Source organism: Drosophila erecta, unplaced genomic scaffold (genome assembly GCF_003286155.1).
Source record: "Drosophila erecta strain 14021-0224.00,06,07 unplaced genomic scaffold, DereRS2 tig00000294-arrow-arrow-pilon, whole genome shotgun sequence".
Lineage (NCBI taxonomy): Eukaryota > Metazoa > Arthropoda > Insecta > Diptera > Drosophilidae > Drosophila > Drosophila erecta.
This window is the reverse complement of record NW_020825218.1, coordinates 578,574-601,156: the sequence shown is the minus strand read 5'-3', so window position 1 is coordinate 601,156 and position 22,583 is coordinate 578,574. Positions and strand designations below refer to the sequence as shown.

The following is a 22,583-nucleotide window of genomic DNA, read 5'->3' as shown; positions in this document are numbered from 1 at the left end:
GAAATTTACCTATCAATTAAAAATTAAGACTAAGCATGCAGTTTCTGCACCTACGCTGTGCTAGTTTGTTTTATAATGTATCACCATCATAAATCGCCTAAAATTGCCACGCCAACACCTTTAAAGAATATATATATTTTATCATTTCATCATTTGATTTGCCAATTCTTACACATTTTATTTTTCTTATCACTTTCTATCGATAATTGTAAAGAATTTTGAAAGTTTCTGAGTAACGAGTTCTGACAGTCGAATCTCTCGAATATAGTGTTCTCTATTGTTTTATATGTATGTGTGCAAGTCTGTACGTCTACTTTCTGTGCCTGTTTACATGTCTATTCCCATAACTTGTATATTTGTTATTGTGTCTATATATTAAATGTATGGTATAGGTCATAGAGGAGCAGAAGCCTGCCGACGAATTGCCAAAGCTGCGTAAGACATCGATCGCCCAAGTTAAAGAGGAGGCAAAGCCTGAGGCACACAAACCTAAGACCAAGGCAAAAGCAAAACCAAAACCGAAATACGATGAGCTACCAGAAATTCCGGACTATGAACGTCCACAACTTGAAAAATATGAAAAATCCGATTTTACACCATCCGACTTTGCTCGTGATCTGGAAATACCAAACAAGATGGAAAAACCCATATTAGACAGCGGAAAGAAAGATCCTGAGGCTCTTGCCCAGAAAAATGGAATTCCTAAAGTATGTTTTGTTTTGTTTTATGTTTAGTAAGAATAACCTAATAACTCGCAACATAACCAATTATCTGGTAACTGTGTACGTATACAGAAGACGGACATTATAGAAAAGTGCGCTGAGGAACCTAAGGGCTTGAAAGTCGGCAAAGGTAAACTTCCTGATGAAGATGACGGTCGAGACGGCGCTGTGCTCAAACCAGTCATCATTGAGCCCGAGGTAATTATATACATACATATGTCACATCTTTAATAAAATGCGCTGGAAAGTATTAAGCACACGAAACCTTAAATTTTTTCTCCACACAAAACCAAATATTTTTTGCAACACTTTTCAGAAGGAAAAATCGGATTTTGGAAATAAAGAGCATATTGGGGTAAGTAAAGTACAAAAAAAGACAGATCTAACAAAAGAACATGTGCATAATGTACTTCGTGAACTATATTATGAAAACATTTTCCATTTTGCATATCGTAGTTCCCTTATCCATACTAATTGTAAAAACCCCTTGACAAATGCATCTAGCAGGCCGACAAACCATCTGTACTAGATATTATAAAGCAGCGACGTCGATCCTCTATCAGAAATCTGATGACTAAGGAACCAATTCAAAATGAATCATTCCTTGGGGTAGTTTTAAAGCCCGTGATAAAGGATGTAAAAGAGCAAGCTGCTCCCCAGCAGGCTATGCAATTAACAAAGGTAACAGCTTTGAAAACTTCCGTGCAAACAATGCTCTGCTGCAATGGTCTATTTTATGGTCTTCAATATTTTCTAGTTGTCGAAATCTTTCGAACTTTCAATCTTGGGGTAATTCTACGCCCCTTTTTTTTTTACTGAAAATGTTTTATATATTGGCTCGCTCTCTTCTTTGGTCTGTCTCTGTCTCTTTCCCTTTCCTTCTTTCTCTCTCTCTCTCTCTCTCTCTCTCTCTCTTTACTTATCTTTGTCTCTGCCCATGACTGTATTTTTTGTCCTACTGCAATATTTTTATGCAATCATCCTAACCCCTGTTAAATCCATCCACCGAAGGCAAATGCAACGGAGCAGTTCTCTCCCACGAAGGCAGTCAAGGCGCAAGTGTCCAACTTGATGAAGCCTGAAGCTCTAGCAACTCTTGAGGATAATTATGAGCGGCCTGTTTTAGAAAAATATGATCCTTTTAGCATTGATAAGACCAAATCCGAGAAACTCACACCATCCATTGTCACACCGGACACGAAAGGTCCCGAAGTAAAGATGCCTGTAGAAGAAACTAAGGTACGCACTTACAATACTTAATTTGATACGCCCATACCAATGCCATCCGCTTAATTTATGCGCTATTTACTTATCCGCCAATAAGAATTTTGTATGTATGTACACATGTTGAATACATGCTTAATACACAACCTGTGTGTGTTGGAATGCGGTATATGTTTTCACACATTTAATAAGTTATTTATATACATAAATACATATATATATATATATATTTGTATGTATGTAAATAGCTTAAAAAATGTATGTATAAATAAAGTTTTTTTTTTAATGTGTTGAAATATCTCTCATCATAAATATCCAACCGTTGCTCATAATCCATTTAACGTCTGTCTGTTTTTGTCGCTCCGCCTTCACGGTTAAAACTGATTTTAGTGTTTTAGTTTATTTAGTTTTATTTTAAGAAAAATTTAATATAAACATTCTTGCACTGCCCTCTTCCGACTTCTTGCTCTACGCAGTCCATTATGTTTGTGAATGAAATGTCAGCCTTTAATTTTACAATAACGGTGGGTATTTGATTAAATTCACAGTTTTACACGCTGTAAACACTCGTATACCAAAACACAATAAATACATACACTTACATTAAATATAAATAGAAACGGCTTTTTAATGACTTGAGCGTTGCTCAGCTGACAGCTTATTAAATTAAAAAGAGCTGTTTTCTAACTCGTAATTTCTTTTAATAGGAGGATAAGCCAAAGGTCCCAAGAATGCAACCACCTGCTCCAGGTGACCCTCCCAAGATCGAAGTGATTCGGGAGAAGCGACCATCATTGGCACCAGAGCCCCCCAGTCGCCGCGGATCTCTTATACCCCCCGCTGATACTGGTCGACGACCATCTCTGATCATTAATGACGAGGTAAGTAGTGTAGACAAGTTCGGAACACCCATTTCTTGGGATTATAATAGATGTTGCACTTATCAAAAACTAGCCCTAAAAATAAGATTCGTCATAAGTTTAACTTGAGAGATCGGGAGATGCAATAATAATCATAATAGCTATAATTCCAAGGAAAATTGTATTCATTACCTTTCAGTTTTAAAAAACAACTATTAATTTATAATAATCAAAGAGAATGCTTCTTATGTCCTCATGAAATATTGAATTTTAACATAATTCCACTGTTGAACTTGAAATGAACTTTATTTAATCAAGCATTTTTATATTTGAGGTATGTTAGTAATGTTAGTATTTTCGGAGTGTACAAACTAAAAGTGACAAATAGTTCGTTGAAAATGATTTAAATGTCGCAGATCATGCATTCAAAAGTAAATATTTGAATGTGGGACAGATATTTTTCGTTTTCTTATTTTTTATATGTATGCATGCTTTTACACGTGTATATTTATATCAATATTTCCTTTTTTATCAATTTACATATTTAAAAAACACAATCGTAAGCTTTTGAATACATTTATACTGAAGCTTAATGGGTACCCTTAACTATTTTTAAAGTAGTTTAGATGTCTTAATTAAACAGGAAGGAAATGTATTTAATGTTATTGTTTCCTTGTCAATTACTTGTGATAATCTCTCATTAAGTGTTCCCTTTATAAGAACAACGAAATTACTGCAATGTACCTAATCTATATACGTATCTACTGTGTTCCCTTTTATGTACCTACCATATATGCAAAACGCCCTTCAAACTAAAAAACAACCAACCCGCCAACCAACAATCTGTCAATCCTACTTCATTTTATAACAAACCAACAAAAATGTTCTTGAAATCTCAACAACAAAACATAAAATACTCCAACACACCCTTTGCATTCAACAACACCATTTGTACACCCACTCCGCAAATCCTCCATCAATCAACAACGAAAAACAGAAGAAACTCCGTCCTGGCGAAGTAATGGACACGCGGGTAAGAAATCTCATTACTTTTGGTTACATTTGAAGCTTCGCAGTCTACTAAGAATATCCGTAAGCAGAATTTATTTTAGAACACAACAGTTAGCTTGCGAACGCACTTGAAGGTCCAGATAAATGTTGCGATAAACAATTACGAAATCGCCGGGTTGTATGGTGCATTTGTATATAAAAGAAGATCTAAAATTACACAAAAACCCACTAAACCGTTGGTGGTTTAAAAATAGGCTTTATGAGCCCAGATATATGTAGTACTATTATTAGTTTCTTTTTTTTGACAAACGAAACCTAAAAATATATCGAATAAATTGTAGCTGAACATTTTGGTAGGCTTAAAAATACATTCTTGCCCCTCACATACAGTTGATTGCTCTATGGTATCTAACTATGACTGCCAAAAGAGTACATAATCTTAATCGTGGCCTTCGTGCGACGGAAATTTACATGTGTTGTGATACACGTATACATATAAGAATGCATATACTTTCGAAATTTTTCGTAATATTTCGTAATTATGTTCTGATTCCATTTTATGATTGGTGGCCTCTAGAAAACATTTTTTATTCAAATCGGTCAATTCAGCAGCAAAAGCTTATTGCTCAAATAAATAATTGCCAGTGAGTGAGCAGACAACACCTAGTTTTACACGTTTGGATAACATGAGCAATCGGTTCGGTTTAATGTAACGATAAGTATTCATTCTAAATGCCGACTATTTTAGTTAGTATGTGAACAAGAAAATTGATAAGTACTCGAGCATAGAGTACATCAAGTAGGAGCACACGATCTGTTCAAATTATACTCTCCCGAAAAGCTTTCAAATACCAAACCAAACAAAGCCAATACCACCTACACAGACCGATCGATCTACGAATTAACCACTTACAAGTCGTTTTAATTCTATGACGTATGCTATGCTAGTGTTAAACACATTGTTCAGCATTATAATACGATTCAATAATATTACAGTTATTGAGGCCAGGCGAGGTCGGTGAAGGACAGGTGAGAGTTAGCTGCACATGGTTGTTACATAATACGTTTTGAAGTAGAAATTATCTATAACTCTTGGTGATTTGCATTCCATCTCAAGACAATAGAGCAAAGAACCAAACACCTGAGAAACTAGTCCTTTGACTTGAATCACATTCCAAACTACACGATTCATCATATATAATGCCGAACACTCACCCTATATCTGTAAAAGTGCAATTGGTTTTAACTACTTAACTACCGCAACTTATAGAAGAATAATTCAAATTTATCATAAGCATTATCATAACACATCTCTTTGCATCCAACATCTTTTACTTCAGTTATACATAAATACTTGTTCAAATTTATGAACTTGGCTTATTCTGGATTGCTGTAGTACTCAGCCAGCATGTACACATTTATTTTTCATAAGAAAGAAAACACTAAAAACGAAATATAACAGTTCTTCTCAATTTCGCGACCTAATTTCTGAATTCAGGTTTCGATTTACCTGGCACCAAATAAAACTTGAAAATAAAACTAATCCACTAACTAATACTCTCAAAAACCTTATTAAGAAATCAGGTCGTTCTGGTAGTGAATAATTTCATCGAGAATAGAACCACACTTTAATTTTAACAACAAACTTAAGACCATGGGAAAGTCGAAAGACCTAACTGTTTTTTCACTTTTTATTTTTTTAAATACGTTAGCAAAAGCAACATCGACCCGGAGAAATGGGAGACACGAAACAGGTCTTTGAAATTGTGGTCGAGTTTTTCGTTTATTTCTGCTATTACTTAGTGTTCGCTTGCCATTTATTGATTATGAAAATGATTCAAAGTTACATATATTTTATAAAAACAGTAGGAGTTTGTACATATGTAACATTCGGTGCAACTATGTAAATACCTATTTTTTTAATCCAATCACATTCAAAAACTATGTACAAATATCAAGACTGATATTTTTATAAATTTTAGTTATCCATAAGGGGGGAACATACGAGTATAGAATTCGTGCTAAAATTGCGTTATGCTGACTATTGTAGACTTGCATATTTATTCACGGGTATTAGATATTTTCCCAGCTGTCACGCAACAACGTTTCTGCAGCTTTCTTTCCATATTTGCTTTTGTCAAAGGATCGAACGAAACTTCTTGGAGCTACTCGAACTTTCGCACTTGGGTGAACTGTGAAACCGCTTACGAGTCTTAAAAAAAAAAAAACAAATATATTGGTGTTTCTTTCCAAGCCTAAGTGGTACTACTGTACCACTTATGGGTCAAAAAAAGAATTACAATTGTAACTCTACACTGGGGTATATCACTTTAAAATGATTTTGGAAGGTTATTTTAATAAATAGGAAAGCAATTAGGAGAACTATACAATTTACCAATAGGAGTAAAATAAATTTTAATTGTAAAAAAACAATTGTTACGAGGTAAAAACATCTTTAGTTCTTCCTTAGCTTTAATAGGCGAGAAGATTAATAATATATTGTGTAATGGCAAAGTGCTTTACACCTCCACCGATTTTACGATATATATTTTGATTTAGAATGTTATTCTTAACCCACATAATGACATTGGCGGCTTTTTGGCATCCTAATCAATAAAATAGTTTCCATACTTTTGTAAGCTTTTTAGAACCCTACATCTTTGTACTTAGTACAACTGCATTCCCGGTATTACTTGAACTTTCCACTTTATTTAAATTTAGTTTGATATAAACTTATAAACGGATATATATATGTTTATTAAATAAATAGTATGATTTTTGGGACTGTGATGTTTTAGTAATCTATTAACAAAATTCATTGATACATATGTCTAACCTTCAACACAAAGAATTTGTTTGTAGTAGTCATTGAACGTTACTTTTAAAGCTCATTTTATATTGTTAGCGGAATGCCATTAAGTTTTAATTCGAAAATTATTTTGTCCTTACCTTTAGAATATTAACGGATAGATACTTGTTATTCAGGCCTTTCCTGATAAAAAAAAAATAAACAAATTAGCTGGTGTTAAATTTATATACCGGTTACTCGTAGTGTAAAAAGGCATACACAATTAGTTAAAATGTACTTAACTGGTAGAAGGAGGGTATATATATAAAGTAAAGTATATATATATTTTTGATCAGGATGACAACCGAAGTTGATCTGGTCATGCCTGTCCGTCTGTCCGTATGAACGGTAAAAACATGCAGATGATTCTTACGTGCACTCGAACGTCCAGAAGCAAAGTTGTCACAAATACAAATTAAAAAAAAATTTTTTGTTCTATTTTTATACTTCTCTTACCAAGTTCTATCGATATGCCAAAAAAAAAATTGATTAATTTCTTCCCAGCCATCCTTAGCTGAGTAACGGGTATCGTATGGTCAAGGAAGTCGACAAAGTCGGTCTTCATTTTCCTCGGAACATGCCTGATTATTTTTTAAGCCTCATGAATATCAATGTAATACATCTTGAATGTGTTTTAGGCGTTGTAAACAATCTAATTGTTTTAATTGTTATGCTTAATATATGTTTATCTGTTTATATTTTCCCCGTTTCTATCGCCATCTGTGTCAATGTATACGTTTGTGGTCTATAGCGGCGTAGACCGTCGATTGATGTACGCCGTCCAAGCGTGCAAGATCTAGAAGATCTCATTAACAAGCCATCCACACCCTTACGCGATGTCGGTGATGGCGGTCCTCCTTCTATCGTTGATGTCCAGGAGTCTTACTCTGTTGTGGAAGGTATGTATCATATCATATGTACACGTACATATATGTTCCAGGTATGTACCAGGTATCATTAATAACCCCAACTAAACAAATTTACTTGACTGTTCTTCGAGCGAAATCAAATGACACACATGGACAGCCATAAAACTCGTTAAAATCATTTCAATATCCTGTGGTTTTTATCGTGACTGGCAACTCCTGATCTGACTAACAAAATCGTAATTGTTAACATGAGCATGCCTTGTACTTGTTTTCTAGACTCGACTGCTTACCTTACTGTCGGCGTCGAAGGTAGTCCAGCACCTACGTTCAAGTTCTACAAGGGAGTTAGCGAGATTCTTGAGGGCGGCCGGTTTAAGTTCCTTACAGATGGGCAAACAAACACAATTACCTTGTGTATGCGTAAGTGCAAGCCCAATGATGAGAGCAAATACAAGATAGTTGTTTCGAACATTCACGGTGAGGATTCAGCCGAAATGCAACTCTACGTATCTGATTCAAGTGGCATGGACTTTCGTGCCATGCTCAAAAAACGTCGTTATCAAAAATGGGACAAAGACGAGCAGGACCCCAATTGGGGCGACCTTAAAGAAACGGAAAAACCGTTGCCGGCCCTTAAAAAAGTTGAAAGGGTAAGAACCAAGTTATTCGCTTTTATCAGACTTGCTGATGACAGGGTGGAATTCTCTATAATTTGTTGGCACTTTGATTCAGTTTAGCTTGACTACATTCTTATTAAATTCGTGACTTACGTTCCCAAGCTAGGCACTTCACATATTTTAAAACTAAGTAAACTGAATCAATATATAAGGCATCAAAGTGTTTGTCACAGCTTAAGTTTTATTTAAATATTTCCAATAAATTAAATTTTTCAAATCGCATCAGCATTGGTACAAATCTTTTAACGAACTCTAGGCAGGTTAATGGTTGGTTTATTACTTTGTAAAGACACATTTCCCAATAAACATTTTCCATTAATAAAACTGAAATTTAGGGTCCAGGATCGCGTAGACCATCTTTAGCAGAGCTGATTCCCGATTGGCCGACATTACATCCGTTTCGGCGTGAGGAGGTGCGCTCCCTCTCTCTATCATATATAATTTATTACCGAATTAATACTCAGATTTTATTACCTATACTTCTCAGTGGTGTAAGCGACTATTGATTTTTGGTAATTTTGTATAGCTACGGTTCCAGATATCAATTTTATGGTATTTTTATGGCATATTTTTTGCTCATGGTCTCGAATTAACTTGCAAAAAGGTTTTCTAAAAGTCATTCAAAAAGCTATTCCTCTAAAGTAAATCATTATTATTTGAATTTTGTTATCTGTTTCTTAAGCTATGTGTCATCCCACGAAGAGTTTTCCACTTAAAAACATCGCATCTGTACGGCTTAATGTTTTTACCTGCATAAATTATAAGCGAAGTTTATGCAAAAGAAAATGTTCATATTTAAATATCGACAAAATAACAAATCCGCTCCTAATTTAAACTTAAAGTACACCCAGAAAAAATATCTTAATATCAAGGAATATGACTCAAATTATATAGGTATACATACGTAAATGCAAAAATGTAAAATAAAACTAATGTTACAGTCTATAAAGCAGTCTAAATGGACGTTTTACAATTTAAAAATTATTTATTCTAAAATAATAAAATATTCTGGGTGTACTTATAAATTGAGTCATTTGTTTATTTGTTTGCGGTTGGTCTCAATTATGTAATTCTTTTAACCAAGTAACAAAGGGATTACAATTTTTGACAAAGATATGAAAGATGGAACAACATTTTTCATAACTTTGATATATTTAAAATAAAATGCTAGCAATAAGCTTGTAAGCTCAAATTCGATATACGATAAATAATAATAACAAGAATAAATATACACTGTACAGCCTAGACTATTCGTATTGGCTTGATTAGAAAATGGTTTCTTGTTTCAAAATATTTTAATATTAATTCAATTAAATATTTTAATTTTTATAATCTTTTATATTGCTAAAATCAAACATAAAACAAAAGATAAAGCTAGATTACTCAGTTAAAGGGAGTTCTAGGAAGATGTAGCAATGCATCTATAATCAACTTGCTAATATGTATTGATAATAAAAAAAATGTAATTTTCATTTCTTCATATTAGGCCAACAAATTGTTAACAAAAATTAAACTCCCATTACATGCAAAGGTCAATGTTTTTAAGCACTTTTTTATTTACCAAAAAATAACAAATCAATGGTAGATCATTTGATTGAATTATAAATCAATCGTCTGCCCAAACGCTTATTTGTATACCCGTTACTCGTGAAGTAAAAGGGTATACCAGATTCGTTGAAAAGTATGTAACAGACAGAAATATGTAACGGAAACGCTTCCTTCTGCCTGTTACATACTTTTAAACGAATCTAGTATACCCTTTTACCCAACGAGTACGGGTATAAAAATGATTTTCGCGCCCAAAAATGGCTCATGAACATCGAGGTGTATTAATTTCTTAATACAGAAAGATTATTTTAACTGATAAAGGCCATTTGATTTATGCAAGAAGGTTTTTTGTACGTATGTATGTATGTATATTTTGTTGAAATATTAATACGTGGCGAAGAAAACAAAATAATCCTTTGTTTTTTGGGCTCACATCTATAATAATCAAAAATATAACGAAAGTAACCAATCTTATCGAAATACGTCACACATATAAATGCATTTGTAATACACATATTACATCCATTTATATGTGGGAACTGTCTTGATAAGATTATATTTTTAAAATAATAAAAAGTCCATTTAGTAATCGTATATCAAATTTACACACCTTTACCCATTTTTGACAACGTATCAACTTAAAATATGTGCGCACAGAAGGTTGAGTCGTTCCTCAGTCCACTTATCGATCAATTTGCAAAAGAGGGAAAGGACAAAAAGGTTGTGTTTGAAGCCAGATTCAGCAAACCCAATTGCAAGCCCAAGTGGCTGTTTCGAAAAGACGTAAGTTTACTAATGCAACTTAATTCACTGAGCTTTTGAAGAAGATTTTGTTCCATGTCTAATACTTTATTAATTATAGGAGGTGTTTACCGGCAGTAAATTTAAATTTAAACAAGAAAACGATACTTATCAGTTAATTATTTCGACACCAAAAGTCGAGGACACCGGCAAGTACACCATTGAAATCGGGGGTGTTTCAAGTACAGCGTTTTTGAATGTCGAAGAAGCTGATCCCACTTACACTTTTACGAAACCCCTTAAAAAGAAACTTGACGGGTTCACTCAGCATGAGACCACCCTTGAGTGCTCCGTTAGCAGCAGTATGGCTAATGTGCATTGGTTTAAGGATAATACAAAGTTGGAGTCCGATGATCCTCGCTACCTTATCTCCAAAGACATCAACGGTAACCTCAAACTTATCATCAAGGACTCTGTGCTTGAGGATGCGGGGCTCTACAGATGTCAACTGGATAAACAGCCTGATAAGACCGAGTGTAACCTTAAGGTCACGGAGTACCCGTACAAGTTCGTCAAGGTTCTAAAATCTCAACAGTGTATTGAGAAAGACACAGTGACGCTCGCATGCGAAATCGATGATGCTATGGGGGAAGTTCAGTGGTTCCGTAACGGCGAAGAAATCAAACCCGATAAACGCATTCAAGTTGTAAAAGATGGTCGAAAGCGAAAGTTAGTCATCAAGGACTGCAAGGTTACCGATGCCGGCCAATTTAAATGTACAACGAATGCCGACACCACTGAGTCGGAAATAATTATTAACTGTGAGTTTGCCTCCTTTAATGTAATCAATGCAACGGGCACTATGCTCGAGAGCCAGAGAGATAAATCTGCTTAGATTTATTTATAGATATGATTTATTTGAAGTAATGCCTCATAACGGGTTTTTTGCTTAATTTACATAATTTTTTGTTGTTCGATTTTATGCCAAAAAAAGGCGAAATTGACCGCTTTTCAATGATAACATTAATTAAGCTACTTTATATAATGTCGGTGGTATTCTCCTTTTAAATGTATATTTTGTAGATCAAAACCGCTTTAACAAAAAACTCAAGGATACTGATGCTGTTGAGAGAGAAAAATTGGTTCTGGACATTGAGCTTCAAGATCAAACGGCACCATGCGACTGGAAATTTAATGGAGAGCCCATAGTACCGAGCGAAAGTATTCAAATCAAGAACCTGGGTGGCGGCAAGCATCAACTCATATTTAACAGTCTGGATATGTCTAATGAGGGCGAAATAACTTGCGAGTCTGGCCAGCTAATTTCGAAATGCAAACTTTCTATTCGCAAAGGAGAAAGTAGGCCAAACATAGACTGCCCTGATCAATTTGCTGGCCCTATCAGTGCCCCTGTGCTTCTAGAAGTACCATTTAAAGGTAAAAGGAAAACTAAAACTAAAATTGAATTCAATCTCTATAAGCAAAGTCACATCATATACTGAACATGCCAAATTTTCAACTAGACCAGTATTTTGTTAAGACCCATTTTTTCAGTAGTCTGCATAATTGCTTTTAAAAAGAATATAACTAAAAACACAATTAAATTGAAATGTATTAGTTTTTATTGTAATTTAATTTTTGTAATTTGTGTAATTTATGATTTTACCGTGTCAAATCTTGTTAGTTTATAATGGAGTATAATTTGATGAATAAGTATTTCAAAATCTCTCGGTATGCATCAAAAGTAATTTATGACATTAACTATTATGGATAAAATAACAATTTAAGCTCTTCGATGCTCCCTTATCGGACCACTTTTTATAATCATAAAATATCTGTAATGGGTGAATAGGGATCAAATGCATTGTCGATGTTCCTTTTTAAAGCGCAATAATTAATTTAAAACGTTGTTTACTTAGTTTCCGGTACAAAGCAAACACCAGTAGAGGCTAAATTATTCAAGGACGGCAAGCCATTGCCTGTAAAGGATGTGGAGGTGGCAGTTACCGATGAAAAGGTCACATTTAAAATAAAAAAGCCGTCGAGAGAGTTATCTGGGCCATATCAAATAAAAATATCCAATGGACAAGGTGAAGATAGCAAAGACGTACAGGTTATTTGTCAAGATGTTCCACAGCCCCCCCAGGATGTGGACATTACGGACGTCTATCAAACATCCTGCGTAATAAACTTCAAGCCACCGTCTGACGATGGTGGTACTCCTATAACCAAATATGTGATCGAACGGCAGGACTTGAGCAAAAAACAAGGTTGGGAGTCTGTCGCCGAGGTTATACCTAGTGAACCGTGTCGAAAAAAAATTGACGACTTGATCCCAAAAAAGCAGTACAGATTCCGTATTCGTGCTGTCAACGCAATCGGACAATCAGATCCAGCCACATTCAAAAATTCGATTCTTGCGAAAGATCCATGGGATGAACCTGGAAAGCCCCAGGCAGTCGATCTTACCGACTGGGATAAGGACCACGCAGATCTTAAGTGGGAAGCCCCCGAAAGTGATGGCGGGGATCCTATAACTGCATATATTGTAGAATACAAAGAAAAGTTTTCAAACGACTGGGTCGCCGGCAAGGAAGTGGACGGCGCTGCTAGAACTGCTACTGTTGACGGTCTAAAGGAGGGGCAACAGTATGAATTCCGAGTCCGTGCTGTTAATAGGGCAGGCCCAGGTGAACCAAGCGACAAGACTAAATCCATTATTGCAAAATGCCGCTTCGTTAAGCCCTTCATTGTTGGAGAAGGTCTTAAAAATATTACCGTTAAAAAGGGACAAACTATACGGTTCGACATTAAATATGACGGTGAGCCGGAGCCAGCAGCAACATGGGTAAAGGGAACAGATAATTTAAAGTTTGACAATCAGCGCATTTGCCTAGACCAGTTGGAAAGGAACTCGTCTATTACTATTAAAAAATCAGTGCGAAAGGACACAGGAAAATACAAATTAGTACTGTCGAACAGCTCGGGGACGATTGAATCCGAGGCTCAAGTTGTGGTTCTTGACAGGCCACTTGCTCCTGGGGGACCATTCGAGCCGGAAGAGATTCGCGCGAGCCATATAAAAATGAAATGGAAACGTCCAGAGGATGACGGTGGTTGTGATATTACTGGATATGCTTTAGAGCGCATGGATGAAGAGACGGGCCGCTGGATTCCTGCTGGAGAAGTGGGTCCTAATGAGACGTCATTCGATTTTAAGGGACTGACGCCAAATAAGAAATACAAATTCCGCGTCAAGGCCATTAATAAAGAGGGCGAGTCAGAGCCACTTGAGACATCCGATGCAATCGTGGCAAAGAATCCTTATGATCCCCCAAGTCCACCTAGCCAACCTGCAATCGATGATTACGATAACAAGAGTGTTCTTTTAAAATGGAAGCGACCTCCGTCGGATGGCGGACGCCCAATTACCCATTATATCGTTGAAATAAAAGACAAATTCGCACCTACCTGGAGTGAGGTCGCAAAGACTGATGATCCCAACCCAGAGTGCAACGTAGAGGGCCTTAAGGAAAATATGGTGTACCAATTCCGAGTAAGAGCCGTGAACAAAGCAGGCCCCTCCGAGCCTTCCCAACCCACCGACAATCACTTGTGCAAACACAAAAATCGTAAGTGTTCACATTCTCAGTTAAGTTCAGTTATAAACCAGCTTTGGCTTAACATTTAAACACATTTAGCAAACAATAAAGAGAATAATTAACTAATATTGCTTTCAGATAATAAATACATGTGTTGAGATATATTTTTGTCTTACTTACCACAAAATTTTTCAGCCACAAGCCGTGAAATGTGTTTTCCACATTTTTCTATATATCGAAGTTTTTAAATTTAGTATATTTGTATTGATTAAAACGGTTTTATTTGACCAGAGATAAATTGACTAACCAGACTTTTCTAGCTAGCACCAAACTAATTTACACACGAAAAAAAAGTTATTATACCCGGTATTCGCAGAGTAAAAGGGTATACTAGTATCGAAAAGTATGTAACAGGTAGAACTATGTAAAATATATATATTCTTGCCAAGTGGATCTGGCCATGTCCGTCTGTCCGTCCGTATGAACGTTGAGATCGAAGGAACTATAAAAGGTAGAAAGTTGCCTCTGCAATATAGACGTAGCGCAAGTTTGTTCCCCAATGTGGTCACTCACAATGAAAAATGTTTTGATATTTTTTCAGTTTTTAATTTGTTTTGTAAATTTCTATCGATTTGCCAAAAGTCACGCCCACAGTTTTACAAATTTATTAAAGTTTTTTAAAAATCAATTTTTCCTCCCAATTTCTATCGATATTCCAGATAATGTTGAAATTTCTCGTTCGCCAGCTGATTCCAATAGCTGAGTAACGGGTATCTGATAGTCGGGGAACTCGACTATAGCATTTTCTCTTGTTTCTGTTTGCTTTACTGGGCGATGACATAATGTTCCATTGAACGTTACACAATTTGCCTAATCGTGGGTGAACGAGATATAATAACACTATAATATAATATCACGATTTTATATAGTATAATTTATTCTTATGCATGAATCATTTACATCAGCGCTGACAGTCGGAAATTGCTTAGAAAAACTCGCATCAGCTTAATCGCCAACGCTTTTACTGTGTATGTAATGCAAAACGCTTGGATCCCCCTAAAAAAAAAATATAATGTTTTATTTTTAATGTTTATTCATCTTGTAGTTAAGCCGCAAATCGATCGGTCTACTTTTAAACAAGTAACAATAAAGAGCGGCCGAACTCACAAATGGTCGGTTGATGTCATTGGGGAACCAATACCAGAGCTGCACTGGAGCTGGAGGGATGATATCCCATTAACTAACGGAGACAGAATTAAGATAGAATATGTCGACTATCATACTGATTTTATCATTAAAAATGTTTTACGTAAGGATAGCGGCTTTTATACCTTAAAAGCAGAGAACCGCAATGGCATTGATCGCGAGACAGTGGAGTTAGTTGTTCTCGGAAAACCAAGTTCTCCAAAAGGACCCCTTGCTATAAGCGATGTAACTGCAACTGGATGCAAGCTTCAATGGAAGAAGCCTGAAGATGATGGCGGAGTGCCAATTAAGGAATATGTAGTAGAAAAAATGGACTGCGCAACTGGGAAGTGGGTCCGAGTTGGAAGATCTCCTGGTGAAAAAGAGCCACCAAGCTTTGACGTTACTGGCTTGAATCCGGGATCAGAGTACATGTTCCGTGTTTCTGCTGTTAACGAGGAAGGAGAGTCAGATCCACTTACTACTTTAGTAGGGGTCGTGGCTAAAGATCCATTTGATGAGCCTAACAAACCTGGAACTCCTGAAGTTATTGATTATGATAATCAAAGTGTGAAATTAAAATGGACTGCACCTAATAATGACGGAGGAGCTCCTATTCAAAAGTATATAATAGAAAAAAAGGATAAAAATAAGACCGAATGGGAAAAAGCTTTGGAAATACCGGGAGATCAACTGGAAGCCACAGTTGCCGGTCTTCAGGAATATGGGGAATATCAATTTCGAATAATAGCTGTAAACAAAGCCGGACTTTCGCCCCCATCAGATGCTAGTGTTTCCCAAATTGTGAAGTACAAAAAATGTAAGTCCTAAGCCCCTTATTCTTTTACAGACACCTTTCTGTTACTGGTAGGTAGAGTAAATGGTTTTCTAAATTTGTTGAAACGAATTTAACATGTAGAAGGAAGAGTTATTGCTTTATAAAGTATTATGGTATTTTTATATTTTTGATAATTGAGGATGACCTGACAATTACTTTATAAAGCTTTCACGTGCAACCTTTTTATAACTGCTTTTATTATTATTTCGTGTATTTATAAAGTATTATGGTATTTTTATATTTTTGATAATTGAGGATGACCTGACAATTACTTTATAAAGCTTTCACGTGCAACCTTTTTATAACTGCTTTTATTATTATTTCGGGTATTATTTTTCTTCTTATCGATATGAATAACGCAAATATCTAGAGAGATATATTTAATTAGAGCATTTTCCATTGTTTTTATTAATGTTTTACAGTGAAGCCCCGTATTGACCGCTCTAACTTAAAGCCGTTACTTATTCGAGCCGGCAAGCCAATAAAGTACGATGTTAATGTTCGTGGAGAACCTGCACCCTTAATAACATGGTATCAAAATGATAAAGAGCTTAAGCCAGATGAACTTCCTAGCAGTAGCGAAATCAAGAACATCCCATATAATACAAAGATTTCAATTACTGAAACAGTTCGTAAACATACTGGCATATACAAGATAAAGGCTGTTAATGAACATGGACAGGATGAAGCCACAGTTGAGGTTAATATTTTAGCTCCTCCAAGCAAACCAAGGGGTCCCTTGGATGTTAAAGATGTTACAAAAGACAGCTGTAAGCTCAAATGGAAAAAACCTGAAGATGATGGAGGCAAACCTATATCAGCATATCAGGTTGAAAAGTTTGATAAAAAGCAAGGTCGTTGGGTCCCTGTTGGTCGAACGTCTGCCAATGATACCGAATTTGATGTCAAGGGCCTTCAGGAAGGCCATGAGTATCAGTTTCGCGTCAAGGCAATTAATGAAGAGGGGGAATCCGATCCCCTGGAATCTGATGGTAGTATCATAGCTAAAAATCCCTATGATATTGCTGGAAAGCCAGGTATACCTAACATTGAGGATTATAATGAGCATATGGTAAAATTGAAGTGGGAAGCACCAAAGTCTGACGGTGGAGCGCCAATATCAGGTTACGTCATTGAAAAAAAAGATAAATTCTCTCCTATTTGGGATGAAGTCCTCAGCACCAATGTAAGTATAGCGAACTAAGTTGTGATATTATTTTTCATAAGATGTTTATCAAAGCAATTTCATAACAAAATTTATTTTTAAGACATCCGTCCCCGAAGCAACCGTCGAAGGTCTTGTTGAAGGCAATATTTACCAGTTTCGTGTTCGGGCAGTTAATAAGGCCGGTCCCAGCGATCCAAGTGATGCAACAGAGCCTCATTTGGCCAAGCCAAGAAATCGTAAGGCCGTATATATTTTTTTACGAATTCATAAATAACAAATAATGACGTAGTGGTAATATATCACGGCATTTATTTAAATGTTAAGCCAAAGCAGAATAGCAATATATTACATCAAGCGATTTATTCAATATATCATTAAGTTTCAAAGTATTTAATTCCACTATTGACGTTTTCCATTTTAGTAAAGCCATCTATAAACAGAGACAAAATGAAGCCTATTAAGGTTCGCGCTGGTCAAACGGTCAAGTTTGATGTCGACGTCAAGGGAGAACCGGCGCCTTCTTTAACATGGTTCCTAAAAGAAACCGAGTTAACGTCTACGGGTCAAGTACGTCTAGAAAACATAGACTACAATACCAAACTTACATTGCTTGACACGAATCGCAAACAAAGTGGCCAGTATAAGTTACGTGCTGAAAATATAAATGGTGTTGACGAAGCTGTTGTTGAAGTCATTATATTAGATAAGCCTTCTAAACCCGAGGGCCCGCTTGAAGTCTCTGACATTCATAAAGAGGGGTGCAAGCTTAAATGGAAGAAGCCTAAAGATGATGGAGGTATACCTATTACTGGCTATGTAATAGAAAAAATGGATACCGCCACTGGTAAATGGGTTCCTGCTGGCTCGGTAGATGCAGAAAAAAATGATATTGAGATAAAGGGCTTGGATCCAAATCATCGCTACCAATTTAGAGTGAAGGCTGTCAACGAGGAGGGCGAATCAGAACCTCTTGAAACTGAATCGGCTATTACTGCCAAAAATCCATTCGATGCGTCTGCTCCCCCTGGTCTCCCGGAGCTTGAAGATTGGGATGAACATCATGTCAAACTGAAATGGGAACCACCAATTCGCGATGGGGGCTCTCCTATTACTAATTATATAATCGAAGTTATGGATAAAGATTCAGGGGAATTTGTAAAGGCAGTTGAAACTGATAGTCCTGTATGTAAAGGGGTCGTAAAGAAACTCGAAGAAGGACAGCAATACAAATTTAGAGTTCGTGCGGTAAACAAGGCTGGTCCGTCGGACCCATCCGAGCAAACGAATTGGCATTTGTCCAAACCTCGATTCCGTAAGTTACCTATAAAAACTTGTAATTTTTAAACTAATTCATCAAAATATAAATCTTTCAGTGAAACCTCATATTGATCGAACCAATTTGAAACCCGTGATTGTAAAAGCTGGTTTATCAATTAGCTTGGATATTAATATAAGAGGAGAACCAGCTCCGAAAGTTGAATGGTTCTTCAATAAATTATCTCTTACAAGCGACGAACAGAGTGTAAAAATTGATAATGTTGATTACAATACAAAATTCTTTGTTATGCGTGCACAGAGATCTCAAAGTGGGAAATATATAATCAAAGCAACAAACGAAGTTGGGGAAGACGAAGCAGAACTGGAAGTCACAGTTTTGGGTAAGCCAGGAAAACCAAAAGGTCCACTACAGGTCAATGATATAACAAAACACAGCTGCAAGCTTAGGTGGGAAAAACCAGATGATGATGGTGGTTCACCTATCGACTACTACGAAATTGAAAAGCTTGATCCTCACACGGGTCAATGGTTACCATGTGGAAAGAGTTCCGAGCCAGAGGCCAAGGTAATTGGTCTTCACGAAGGCAAGGCATATAAATTCCGAGTGAGAGCTGTAAACAAGGAAGGAGAATCTGAGGACTTGGAAACCGAAAAACCAATTATTGCGAAAAATCCATTTGATGAACCAGATAAACCAGGCAGACCCGAACCTACTAATTGGGATAAGGACTTCGTCGACTTAGCCTGGGGTCCACCGAAAAACGATGGTGGTGCACCAATTCAGAAATATATTATTCAAATGCGAGATAAGTCTGGACGCGCATGGGTGGACTCTGCAACCGTGCCTGGGGATAAGTGTAATGGTACCGTTACCGGCGTAGAAGAGGGACATGAATACGAGTTCCGTATTGTTGCTGTCAACAAGGCAGGACCTAGTGACCCCAGCGATGTTTCAAAATCAGTGGTGGCGAAACCTCGTTTTCTTAAACCTCACATTGACCGCAAGAACCTACAAAAAAAAATTATGCGCAGCGGACAAATGCTTCATATGGACGCCTTAGTAAAAGCGGAACCGCCAGCCAATATAATATGGACTTACAACGAAACTGAAATCAAAACTTCAGACCACATAAAAATTGAAAATGAGGACTATAAAACAACATTCATTATGCCGAAGGTTAAACGCGCTGACCGAGGCATTTACATCGTCACTGCCAAAAATGCCTCAGGTTCCGACACTGTAGAAATTGAGCTGGAAGTACTGTGCAAGCCAAGTAAACCCAAAGGGCCTCTAGCTGTTTCTAACGTAACGGCCGAAAGTGTACATCTCAAATGGGAAAAGCCCGAAGATGACGGCGGTGATCCTATCGAACAATATTTAGTCGAACGCATGGATACGGAAACAGGTCGATGGGTACCTGTGCTTACAACTAAATCACCTGAAGCCGATGTTACAGGTCTTACGGAAGGAAAAGAATATCTTTTTAGAGTAAAAGCTGTCAATTCCGAAGGCGAATCGGAGCCTTTGGTGACCGATATTCCAACAAAGGCCAAGAATGCTTTCGATGCGGCCGACACCCCAGGTAAGCCGCAAATAATTGATTGGTCTGCTAACCACTGTGATCTAAAGTGGAGGGCTCCCGATGACGATGGCGGTGCCCCTATCACCGGTTTTATTGTGGAAAGGAAGGATCCGAATACAGGAAAGTGGCAAAAAGCGCTCGAAACAAATACGCCTGACTGTAAGGCACGCGTAAATGACTTAATCGCAGGTAACAAATATCAGTTTAGAATAAAGGCTGTTAACATGGCAGGTAAAAGTAAACCATCCGAACCGTCCGACCAGATTACCGCAAAGGACCGATTTGCTCCACCCAAAATTGATAGAACAAACATTAAGGACATTACTATCAAGGCTGGACAACACATTCGATTCGACATTAAGGTCTCTGGAGAGCCTCCGGCTACAAAAGTTTGGCTTCACAACAAATCCCGACTTGAAAATGACGATAGCAACTACAATATTGATATGGAATCATATCGCACCAAACTGGCTGTTCCAATTTCAAAGCGATTCCATTCAGGAAAATATACTCTTAGGGCAGAGAATGAATCTGGACGGGATGAGGCTTCATTTGAAGTAATAGTGTTAGACAAACCGGGCCCCCCAGAAGGTCCTTTACGAGTCACAGATATGCACAAAGAAGGCTGCAAGCTGAAATGGAACGCTCCATTGGACGATGGAGGTTTGCCAATAGAACATTATATTGTTGAGAAAATGGACGTTGAGAGTGGACGTTGGTTGCCATCTGGACGCTTTAAGGAACCTTTTGCTGAGTTAAATAATTTGGAGCCTAATCATGAATACAAATTCCGAGTGCTTGCCGTAAATACTGAAGGTGAATCTGAGCCATTAACTGGAGAACAGTCTGTTATAGCCAAGAATCCTTTTGATGTGCCTGGAAAGCCAGGAGCACCCGAAGCAGTGGACTGGGATAAGGATCACGTCGATTTGACTTGGAGGCCACCAATTAACGATGGTGGATCGCCTATCACTGGCTATGTAGTTGAAAAACGCGAGAAAGGTACTGACAAGTGGATAAAAGGAACAGAAGTTGCAATCCCTTGTCTTGGCGAGGAGTGCAAGGCTACTGTGCCAAACCTAAATGAAAACTGTGAATACGAATTCCGAGTCAAAGCAATTAATGCTGCTGGTCCCGGTGAATCATCTGACGCAAGCAAACCTGTTATTACAAAGCCAAGAAAGTGTAAGTCTATATTTAGCGATTTGAATTGTAACCATGTCTAGCCGCTTTTACGTGAGCACTTCTAGGACTACCTGCATGCAACGTTATTTTCTTTTCCCAATAGCATAAGTCAGTACAAATCACATCGACTATTTTTCCCAGCTATCATAGAAATAAAGATAAATTTTTGTAATATTTTAGCTTGGGCTCATTTTTTATACAATTAAAATTATAAGCATATGCCATAGAATGCTCCGGAAAACTAGCTATCCCTGTTTTAAACCTCGTGCATAAAACATACATTTGATATAAGAATCGATTTTTTTTTGTAATCGCTATTTATCCAAGATGCCTTTCTATATTCCCCATTTCGTATGTACAAGTCAAATAAGTGGTTACATATTTACAAATAGCGGAGCGAATTAAATTGTGTAGTATACACTTTTTTCAAGCAACAATTCATGTTAAATTCATATAAACGGTTAAAATGGAAAAAAATGCATTGGTTGTGTAATAAACAAAATATTTGTTTATGTGTCCCTATGTAATGATATAATGTTTAACCATTTAATGATATTAATGTCTTTATTTTATACTTTTATAATAAAATAGTGGCCCCCAAAATTGACCGAAAAAATATTCGTACCTATAACTTCAAGTCTGGAGAACCAATATTCTTGGACATCAATATCAGTGGAGAGCCAGCGCCGGATGTTACTTGGTATCAAAACAACAAGTCTGTTCAAGCAACATCATCTAGTCATATAGATAATATTCCGTATAACACTAAATACATAAATAACAATCCCGAACGGAAAGATACGGGACTCTACAAAATCTCAGCGCATAACTTTTACGGCCAGGATCAAGTCGAGTTTCAAATAAATATTATTAGTAAGCTAACAATTAAGTTATTTAGAAAAACATGTACAATTTTCCATTTTTTAATTAGCGAAACCATGCAGACCTGAAGGTCCTTTAGAAGTATCAGAAGTTCACAAGGATGGTTGTAAGCTGAAATGGAAAAAACCCAAGGACGATGGAGGTGAACCAGTTGAATGCTATTTGGTTGAGAAATTCGACCCAGATACTGGTATTTGGTTGCCTGTTGGCAGGTCTGACGTACCTGAGTACAACGTTGATGGCTTAGTGCCAGGTCATGATTACAAGTTCCGTGTAAAAGCTGTAAACAAGGAAGGGGAATCGGAACCACTGGAAACTTTGGGTTTAATAATTGCGAAGGATCCATTTAGTAAGTTAACAAA

At 36.8% G+C, this 22,583-nt stretch overlaps 1 protein-coding gene across 17 annotated transcripts in view; it reads left to right on the top strand.

The window, feature by feature from the left end:
* The window catches only part of LOC6555843 (twitchin), a 54,739-nt gene that overhangs the window by 15,407 nt on the left and 16,749 nt on the right, over positions 1 to 22,583 (top strand). For 9 of the 17 annotated variants that reach the window (XM_026983369.1, XM_026983368.1, XM_026983371.1 and 6 more), the window contains 21 exons: positions 393 to 707; positions 795 to 920; positions 1,039 to 1,077; positions 1,230 to 1,403; positions 1,734 to 1,961; positions 2,654 to 2,827; positions 3,804 to 3,839; positions 4,814 to 4,846; positions 7,417 to 7,564; positions 7,811 to 8,184; positions 10,417 to 10,542; positions 10,622 to 11,321; positions 11,584 to 11,937; positions 12,420 to 14,132; positions 15,208 to 16,107; positions 16,548 to 17,311; positions 17,394 to 17,529; positions 17,715 to 18,605; positions 18,667 to 21,339; positions 21,931 to 22,212; positions 22,271 to 22,570. In XM_026983369.1, the coding sequence (XP_026839170.1) occupies positions 393 to 707; positions 795 to 920; positions 1,039 to 1,077; positions 1,230 to 1,403; positions 1,734 to 1,961; positions 2,654 to 2,827; positions 3,804 to 3,839; positions 4,814 to 4,846; positions 7,417 to 7,564; positions 7,811 to 8,184; positions 10,417 to 10,542; positions 10,622 to 11,321; positions 11,584 to 11,937; positions 12,420 to 14,132; positions 15,208 to 16,107; positions 16,548 to 17,311; positions 17,394 to 17,529; positions 17,715 to 18,605; positions 18,667 to 21,339; positions 21,931 to 22,212; positions 22,271 to 22,570 (10,486 nt within the window). Of the gene's footprint in view, positions 1 to 392; positions 708 to 794; positions 921 to 1,038; positions 1,078 to 1,229; positions 1,404 to 1,733; positions 1,962 to 2,239; positions 2,471 to 2,653; positions 2,828 to 3,803; positions 3,840 to 4,813; positions 4,847 to 7,416; positions 7,565 to 7,810; positions 8,185 to 10,416; positions 10,543 to 10,621; positions 11,322 to 11,583; positions 11,938 to 12,419; positions 14,133 to 15,207; positions 16,108 to 16,547; positions 17,312 to 17,393; positions 17,530 to 17,714; positions 18,606 to 18,666; positions 21,340 to 21,930; positions 22,213 to 22,270; positions 22,571 to 22,583 lie in introns of those variants that run through there. The other 8 variants (XM_026983381.1, XM_026983372.1, XM_026983382.1 and 5 more) reach the window with 5 other exon arrangements.